Consider the following 9,829-nt stretch of genomic DNA (forward strand, 5'->3'; position numbering starts at 1 on the left):
AAAGTTCTTCCTTCGATTCGATTACATCTTCGACATGTTTCACTTGAAAAAGCTGGATTTTACGTTTGTCTGCCTTTTTGCCTTGCACATGAACCACATCACCAGGATTGAGCAGATACCTTATATCTGTGTCGCTGACCCGTACTTCATGCACGAGGGCTTCTTGGCAGTCTTCCCAGAGCACCATGAATACGCGAGTAACTACATCACCGATTTCATGGTCGCCAATAAGGAGAAGGAGACGATTCTTGTGCCTTATATCATCCCATGTAAGTCATCCGCAGATATCTTTCCTTTGATTTCAATCATTCATTTGCACGCGTGGAGGCTAATTTGAGGTGTACTTATTTTGTGCAGTAACGGGCGCGCCGTCCTCATCATCCTTTACCCACGATTCTCCCATGCTCTTTACTTGGACTCGTCGAAGAACATGAAGAAAAAGGATTACGCCCACATCAAGTCTGTTCTCAACAGTGCTATCTTGAGCTACGGCCTACGGGATGGAGAGATCAAGACTAGGAAGACAAGGAACCGTGCTCCCGCCTTTGGCCATATGACCGACTTCTGCTGTATCCAGCAACCGAGTGATACTCTTAGTGATGGATTCTATGTCCTCCACCACATGCTGGAGTATAGATGGGATCAGCAGAACCTTCAAATGTCACCTAGATCCGGCGATGCCCATATTCTGTAATGGGCAAAGAACCTAGGAGATATCATGGATTATCGACTTCGAGCTGAGTTCTATCACATCCAGCGTGAACTTGCCCAAATCATCATGAAGGAGGTCGTTGAAAAAACATGGATGTTCTACGAAGAAGGGAAAATGTGGCGGGAAGACGTCCAAACACGCGTATCGGCTCAGCGTCTCGACCTGAAACCTTTCTCTGCGCTGAGGGACTATCTCCCTGACTTGGATGGATGGCACGACATGTTGGAGTGATTGACGATATATGACAAAGTGTCCGTTTAGTCCATACTTTCTCTATGACGAAACATTGAGTTATGCATGATGAAACTTTATTTGTGATGTAATTAACCGTCCTCCTCAACTAGCAATATCACTCTAGTTAGGGCATTTTGGGTACGATGAACTTTGTTATTTATGCTTACGATATGTTGGTTCTATTTTTGCCATGTCTGTCTCTTTCTATTGCTCGACTATATATGGTGCATATCATCGACTCATGTGATGATGTAGGTGCATAGATCATCGATGACAAAGAAGTGCTACGCCAAGAGTATACGACGAGTGGTCGGAGTGTCAGGCCCAGCTATACCGGTTTCCAGCGACCGCCAGTAGTTAGTTTAGGTTCACGTTAGTGCGAGAGAGGGATACTAACCGACGCCTCAAGAAGTACTACATTATGTATGATGAGACATGTCGTGTAACTTGTATAGCTATATCGTGATTATGATGTGACGATATGATTTGTGTTGGATGATATGATGAGACTATTATGTGTATGATATGATGATCATATTGCATGTTTATGATATGATTAGAATATTGTTTAAAACATGTACAAAAACATCGCAAATACGCAGAAAAAAAGATATATGAGAAAATATAGTAGTAGCACTCTTTATAGCTGGATAGGAAAACACTCCTGCTAAAGAACTTAACAATAGCACTGGTAAGAAAAGCGCTACTGCTAAATAGATATAGCAGTAGCGCGTGTCAAGCCGCGCTACTGCTAAACGTTAGTTGTAGCGCCGTATCAGTAGCGCGGTTACCTGCGCTACTGATAGCCATTAGACCCGCGCTACTGCTAGGCTTTTCCCTAGTAGTGTACATATGTCTAATGAAGAGTTGTGCACGCGATGTCAAGTAAGGTGTTACCCAACATGTGTGCATAGGAAGAAGAAAATGATGTAATGTAGTCTTTTTTCAGGATTTCCAAATTCCAGGCACACCGGAGCCTAGTCTCCAAAACTTCACTCTTTTCATTACCCGTTTGTCCATTGTCATGGATGCATATAGCCCAGCTAATTACAAAATGTATTATGAAGTCACCAAATAATGGCCTTACAAGAAAGAGGAAAAGACCAACAACATAGAGACACTCGAAGAAAAGAAAGATGTAACATGGCAACCAAGACTACAATATATACTAACAAGCCTATAATTGGCATGTCATCCAAATCGGGACATAAATTTATGTGAGATTTAAAACACCTGAATCCAGTCCCTCCCACCCAAACGCTGACAGCGAGTCTCGAAACCAGCATGCTTATGTGCTGTTGAGGTGAAAAAAGACGTCTAGACTGACCCACTCAGTAGTTATTGTCCTTGAAGCCTGTAAGGAGGGGCTCATTCTTATCATCCCACTTGTTCAACCTTTTATGTGCCTCCTCTACCTGAAGAATGTAGAAAAATTAACCAATACAGTTAAGTAGTGTATTTTTTTCAACGCATATTTTTGATCAGTTTGCACCAATCATATACTCCCAAGAAGGTTCTAAATCATGTGATGGAGGAATGATGATGAGCAAGCAACATGTGTGCATGTTATATTTATGACAACATATATGGCGACAATGAAAGCTAGATTGTATCCTTGGTCGTCGGGGAGTTAATTTAGTATCCATCATTTACACTTTTGTACAAAAGAATGGAAATGTAAATTCAACTATCTGCACTATAGGTTTAATAACAAGGAATACCTCTTTCGTCCAGTCCGTTCTTATGGTGACCCATAACAGAATGGCTGTCTGCAAGGCCGTTCCCCCAATCAAACCACCCCAAATACCCTGCATGTAGGCATACGATTCCATCAACATATGTTAGAACACATAACTGAAGATTTTGCCATCACGAAATGTATATGAAAATTTATCAGACAGATCTATCACCTTTGCGCCAAGATTGAAGAAAAATCCAAGAACAACACCAAGTGGAACACCTACGATGTAGTAAGAGCCGACGTTCACGTAAGCAACAAATTGTTGCCATCCACATCCAACAGCAACACCTGATGTTTCCATACATGTTAGTAAATTTCAATCATTATGAATATGTGGTATCTCAAGAGAGAAAATATGCATCACAAAACATGGTAGACTTGTTTCCCTCATTTATACCTTCACTTTTTTCAACTAAGGGCCCGCTCCTCATATTACCCCATTCTTTTCTTGTATTTTGATACTACAAAAACTAATCAAATCATGGTATGGAAACCTACTGTATCCCTAAAATATGTGTTATCTCAGTATGAAATTTTTTGCATCTCAAAACATGATAGACATGTTTCCCTCATTTGTACCTTCATTCTCTTTTTCCTAAGGGCTTGCATCTTGTATTATCAACTCTTTCTTTTCCCCTTTCTTATGCGGAAAGGTAGTACCACGTTCTTTTCTTGTACATAATACTACAAAAACTAATAAATAAATATGATAGAACTATAAAGGAGTAGCCCGGAACTTGGAAGAGGACTTTTCACTATAAATAAATTGGGTTTTTATCATTTATGCTATCAGTTGTGTCCCACTACTCAGTTTTGCCATTAGGATTTTCAACTGCTCCAAAGTGCCATCGCTTCGTTAGGCACATGCTCAAAACTGCCACTGGAAACCATTATTGTGATCTCAAATCTCTTTTGCGTCGTTATAATGACATAAATACCTATGGACCAACATGCCAGATCTCCCGCTATCTCACTACAATCAAGTGTGGGGCCCACTTGATCCCAACAACGTTCTTATTTACCTGTAAAAATATTCGCTTGCTTACTCCTGACAAGTGGGGCCACACTTATCATTGTGAGATAGAGAGAACTAACATGTGGGTCTAGGCTTATTTTTGCCATATAACATAGTCAAGGGGTTTGGCGTGAAAATAACAATGTTAATTGACATGTTTGAGCAAACATCTAACGGAACGATGGCATTTTTGAGTAAACATCTCACGGATCGATGTCATTTTTGAGTAGTTGAAACTTCCCAGGGCAAAACTGAATAGTGGGACACAACTAGTAGCATAAATGATAAAAACCCTAATAAATTTGAGCTATATTTAACACATATGACGTTGTTGCCCCACAAATAAGAGTCTACAGTCATCTCAAATATAGGTGTAGGTCATCTCGCAATACTCTGGTAAGTTAGAATTTAGTAACTATGAAAAAAAATAGATTGAATTAAAAAACTGAAATTGCACATGAATTGTAACGTAAAAAAATGGGCTCCTATTGTTCTAATAATGCACCTGCCATCTACCCTTTCTATAATTTTGTACTAACGGGCTAGTGGACAATCAAGAAATCACATGATCTTCATGTAGAAAGTGTATAAAATTACCTGTTAGTACAGGTTGGATGCCACCGAGAACGAGCGTGACGGCGAGAAATGGGCAGAGATCCGCCACCGCATCCGAAACTGCTTCACCATCTGTGAACAAGTAGCTGATGTGGTTGCGAAGGCAAAGGATCACAACAGCAAGGATGGTAGAGATTGTTGCAGAGATCCCGGTCACGACCCACACAGAGAAAAATGCAGACTTCGGGTTGCCGGCGCCAAGCTCATTGCTCACTCTTACACTGAAGTGAAAAGGTATCCATTAGGTAGTTAGAGTACTTACCTAGTTGTCAGTAGTCAATGCTATTGTTTATCAAGGCCTTTCAGTATAGACTTGCAAACCTTGCAGCGGCGTTGAACCCAACTGAGATCATGAACACCCAACCATAAATTGTCATACTGTACCGGCCAAACACACAAATGAAATTTAATCAGAACCTACTCTGAAAATTGATTACTAGGAACAACAGTAAGTCTTAATGTCCAATGATACTCACCATATAGAGAGGGAATCCAGGGCAATCTCAGGGTTGGGGAGCAATCCAGCAATGATCACCAGCACCTGAAAGTACCATGTCTCAAGGCACAACATCACCACAGACGCGGCGGAGAGCTTGAAGAAACTCGGCAAACCGGAGAAGGCCTGCCAACTGAACCCCGTCCACGTGTGCCGGCATGTCGGGCTGACGATGATGTACACAAATTGCGCGGCGACCATGATCCACCAGCTCACGCTCAGCACCAAGGAGGCACCGAGCAGCCCAAGGCCAACCTTGTATATGAGCACCCAACTCATCAACACATGTAGAATGAGTGTTGCCGTTGAGATGTAAGCACTTGGCAGGACGATGCTCTGCGCCTGCAGGAACTTCTGAATCGGGAAGTTGACAGCGTATGCGAAGATCTGAGGAATCAGGCCGTAAACGAAGATCGATGCGGCACGGGCTATCTCCGGTGACTGTCCCATCAACAAGAGGAGTGGCTCCGAGAAGGCGTACATCACGGCAAGTGGTATGGCAGTTAAGCCCAACAGAACGATAGAGCGTTGTAGGTAAATTCCGAGCATGTCGTACTTGTGTGCACCGTACGCCTGCCCGCAGAGGGTCTCCACTGCACTGCCCATACCTAGCTGCAAAAATGTCTTAACTGTTAGGATTGTTACAAATTGCGTTCTAACTCACTTGTAGCTGAGATTTAAATTAAATTAGGAGTACTGGGCAAAAAAAGGGAAAGACACAACTGGTAGCGGTTATTATTTTTAGAATATGGAATGTGATTATGGTTCACAATGATCTACCCAAGTACACTGTGCCGCAGCAGTACATCTTTAATTCTGTTCCTAATTTGTCTTCATTTAGAGTTTCATAGAGCTTCATCTCTCTTGATCTAATTCATCATTATGAGTTTCATATTGTTCCCTCCATATCCTCTAATTTGTCTTCTTACATAATTTGCAAACCGATTTTATATGTTTCTTAGGAAAGGAGCATGTGAACGTGTTTGATTGCTCGGTTTCCAAGCAGACTTCTTATACTGGCAGTATAACACTAAGTAAAATGTACAAAAACATATGAAACGAACAAAATAGCTCATAAAATTAATTAATTGACAAATAAGGAATAGGTTACTAAATAACACCAAAACATCTATGAAAAATAATGGACATGTGAAGAAAAAAATGTTGAGCAACAACCAAGGAAACTTATGAAACTCAAGAAGCTCACTGAAAGTTCAAATCCGCTTAATATATTGTGTGTGTCTCGCTTGATTACATAGTAGGTGCATCTGGTCGCCGAGTCCAGAATTCCATTTATGTGCAGCGTCCTTGGAAATTAATGAGCACACAACTACAATGTCATGATTCGTACTACAACTAAGTGGGGTCGAAATTGCATTTAGGGTTTAGTTTAGAGGGAAAACAATCCAAATGACATAGGAAAGGCACAACTGGTAGCAATTATTACTTTTCAGAATATTGAATGTGATTATGGTTCACAACGATCTACCAAGGCACATCCTTAATTTTGTCCGTCTTTTGTCTTTATTTGGATTTTAATGGAGCGTCACGTCTCTTGATCAAATTTATCATTATGAGTTTCGTATTGCTCCCTCCATGCATGTCTTCTAATTATAAATCTTACGGGGCTTGCAAAATGATTTTGTATGTTTCTTGGGGAAACAGCATGTACAAGTGTTTCCAATAAAACAAAGATTGACTTTCAACTGGTTCACCGTTTGGTGGATGCATGTTTGATTTGCTCGGTTTCGAGGCAGACTTCTTATATAGCAGTAGTATTACACTAAGTAAATGTAGAAAAATATGTGAAACAAACAAAATAACTTTTGAAATTTAAGAATTATTAAAAAAAGGAAAAAGGTAAATAACACCAAAATATTCAAGGATTAGTGGAAATTGAACATTGAAGAAAAACTGTTTATCAACAACCAAGGCGACTTATCAACCTCAAGAAGCACATAGAAAGTTCAATGCCTCTTATAATGCGTGTCTCGCATGATTACATAGTAGGTGCCTCTGGTCCCTGAGTCCAGATTTGCTTTTATGTGCACCGTCCTTGGAAAATTAATTATGAGACAGCTACAACATCATGATTGGCACGACTAAGTGGGGTTGGAATAGTATTTAGAGGAGTTTAGAGGACAAACATTCCAAATGACATGGGACCTTTCTTGAGTAGGGGGGCGTATAGGAAAAAAATTATATGAGACCAGGTCTCATATAAACCAGGTGAGACCCGCCCTGATGGATGACATGTGGCATTCACAAATCACAAAGCATCTAATCTCTTTCCCCCTGATTTCAGGTGGGGGTGGGGTAGATGCTTTGTGATTTGTAAATGCCACGTGTCATCCATCAAGATGGGTCTCACCTGCTAAACCGTGAGTAGTATTTTTTTTCCGGACGTATAGGTGCCGACGAGGCATATCAATCCATCAACCTCACCCATAATCAAATGTGCTTGGATCTTGTCGCACATAGGCGATAAATTGATTGGTTGGTTGGTTGAGAGATATGACAATGTATAAGCAACGACGACGACAGTCCAAGAATGGCGGGACAGGTCACGTCATTAGACGAGCATATGATCTGCTTACGAACTGGCATATTCATTCTTCAGCTTAGGACTTGGAAACAAACAAACAAATGACGGAGCTGATGATAATTATACATGGTGTAGTACGTACGCAAAAAAAAAATGTACTAGTACGTACGTACTGGCTTGACTTAACAGGACACAGCGCACTAGTAGACGAAAGAACCACTGTAGCACTTATTTAAAAATTAATAAATATACGCAGAGTCCTGCTGTTTGTCTAAAAAATAAGAAGCTAGTGTAGTAAATGCAGAATGGGAGGTGGCATGCGAAAATGCACAATGGAGGAATGTCTCCACAGAGGCCGGATATTTCCAGGTGCAACATACACAAAGCTTGTATCACACGTTCGAGAAAAGTTTAATAAAATTGTAATTTTCATATGTGGGGTAGACAAAAAGTAAAGTACGCACATGAAAATGGGGCAATATGTTTTGTTGTTGGGCCGGGTTTTTTTTTCACAGCTTGCAAATGGTAGTATTTTGGAACGAAAATTTACAGGTCCGTCGCGAATGTATATTTGTTTTCACAAGATTTTTCATTTTTGATTTTTTTTCGAAATTCATGCTTTTGACCATGTTCACACCCGCCATGTATGGCACATACTAGATGGGCCCTGGCGGCACTGCTAAATGGGGAATACAAGACATGAATCACTGGCTTGTGCAAAATTAAAGAAACCACAAGGTTCCCCGCAAAAAAAAACCACAAGGTTCACCAAGACACCGCAATAAGAAAAAAGGTTCACCAAGACAAACTAATGCAGACAATGAAACTAAATGCATACTAGTAGCAGTCATCTACGTACATAAAGCAAACCGGCAAACGTACCAGCACCAACGATAAGCACCCCCTAGATGAACACACACCCAGGAATAGGAAACAAAAGAAACAAGGGGCAGGGCGCCACTAATCGCCTTGTAATAATCTAATACTCCCTCCGTTCTCAAATATAAAATATTTTCAATATTTTAATATGATCTGACTGAAATGAGTGAACGAACACACTAATATATTATATATACATCTAAATTAGAAAATAAAATAAAGTATCAAATATCGTTGTCACGCTCTGTTTAAGTGGTGGGTGGGCTTCGGCCATCAGCTAGACGTAAGTATCAGATATAGTGTGTATACTCACCTACCGCCGGACGCATGGGCGGTAAGGGTACACGGCCTATCGCCAGCATGTTTGGCGGTAGGCTAGCGCTACGCTGACGTGCATAAGTTGCCTACCTTCAGGGTCTTTGATGGTCGGCTATTATATCCTAGCCCAAGAATCCTTGGCGCTAGCAAAAGGTTTAGATCTCGAAATACTTTTGGATGTGGGTTAAACCCGGCAAACTTTAGCGAAAAGGTCAAAACACGAAAATCGGCCGGTCACATCAGAGTGCATACCCGGGTCGACATCTATCTCTTCTAGATGGATGGATGGATGGAGAGGCGCGCGCGTCGCTTTGGACCATCTTCACCCCCTGCCAGGTGCACGGCCCAGCTAGAAAGTGAGTAGGCAGGACGGGGCCACGGGGGCAGTGCCAAGTAGCCATGAATGACTGGCTTCTGCCAAATAGGACTGCCATGTGCCATCGATCTCTCGCGAAGGCCAGTACTAACGACGTCATCAGCTACTCTAATCCTGGTTTAGCAGAATCTAATCCACAACTTACTGTAACAGGAAAGAGTATTTGGTCTAATCTAAGCTGTGGATGTGTTTGTACTTTGTGGCCATCAGCTTGCCAGCAGGAGACTGCGTGCCTGCAAGATCCACGGCCGTCGGAGAGCATGTGCTCTCAAATGTCGCCGATCTTCCGAACATTTCGATCTACCCGAGCATGCATGTGCTCTCATGGAGCTCTCAGTAAATGGGCAGAGAAACACAGACGGGAGGAGCTAGAGAGTCCGCACGTACCATGAGGCCATAGGCGAAGGTCTGGACGCCGGTGTTGCCGAGCGAGGCGGCGGCGAGCTCCAGGTTCCCGAGGTGGCCGGAGAAGATCTGCGTGGACATGGACATGACGTAGTTGATCATGTACACCACTACCGCGGGCGCCGCCAGCCGCGACAGCAGCCGGAGCTCGACCGCTCCCGCCGCCCACGCGGGCTCCGCCAGCGGCGCCGACTTGTCCGTCAGGGTGCTCTCCAGCCGACCCGGCGCGTCATGCTCATGCTCGTCCCCGCCAGCCATGATGCTCGTAAGGGTTGGTAGCTAGGAGAAGAGAGATTATGGCCAATAGCTACTAGCTAGCTCGTATATATGGTGTATGTGCGTTGACGCCCCGGTCGCCATAAATATTGGGTTAGGCTGTTTCGATTGGTTTCTAACAGTTACTCCTACTAGCTTGCTAACAGTTGTTGGTGCATTATTAATACTAACAGGCTACATCACGCAGGCCTTGATTCACGCTGACAGTGGGACTCCC

The 9,829-nt window shown here is 42.5% G+C and overlaps 1 protein-coding gene across 1 annotated transcript; it reads right to left on the reverse strand.

Annotated features, from left to right (window-relative positions):
- Nucleotides 1-1,924: 1,924 nt before the first annotated feature.
- LOC123072609 (protein DETOXIFICATION 40) lies at nt 1,925-9,648 on the reverse strand. The gene is made up of 7 exons (XM_044496195.1): nt 9,319-9,648; nt 4,794-5,425; nt 4,639-4,695; nt 4,300-4,538; nt 2,857-2,975; nt 2,668-2,754; nt 1,925-2,361 (listed from the first exon to the last, which is right to left on the reverse strand). Exons 1-7 carry the CDS (start codon nt 9,592-9,594, stop codon nt 2,278-2,280), a joined length of 1,494 nt encoding a protein of 497 aa, XP_044352130.1. The 5' UTR covers nt 9,595-9,648; the 3' UTR covers nt 1,925-2,277.
- Nucleotides 9,649-9,829: the final 181 nt, after the last annotated feature.

This window comes from Triticum aestivum, chromosome 3B (assembly GCF_018294505.1).
Source record: "Triticum aestivum cultivar Chinese Spring chromosome 3B, IWGSC CS RefSeq v2.1, whole genome shotgun sequence".
Classification (NCBI taxonomy): Eukaryota; Viridiplantae; Streptophyta; class Magnoliopsida; order Poales; family Poaceae; genus Triticum; species Triticum aestivum.

Bases quoted from the DNA above. Each gene is read 5' to 3' on its own strand.
- LOC123072609 (XM_044496195.1), bottom strand. From the start codon at position 9,594: ATGGCTGGCGGGGACGAGCATGAGCATGACGCGCCGGGTCGGCTGGAG. The intron at 5,426-9,318 runs GTACGTGCGGAC...ACATTTTTGCAG, and splicing joins CCTTCGCCTATGGCCTCATG to CTAGGTATGGGCAGTGCAGT. The intron at 2,755-2,856 runs GTGATAGATCTG...GCCTACATGCAG, and splicing joins TCTTCAATCTTGGCGCAAAG to GGTATTTGGGGTGGTTTGAT.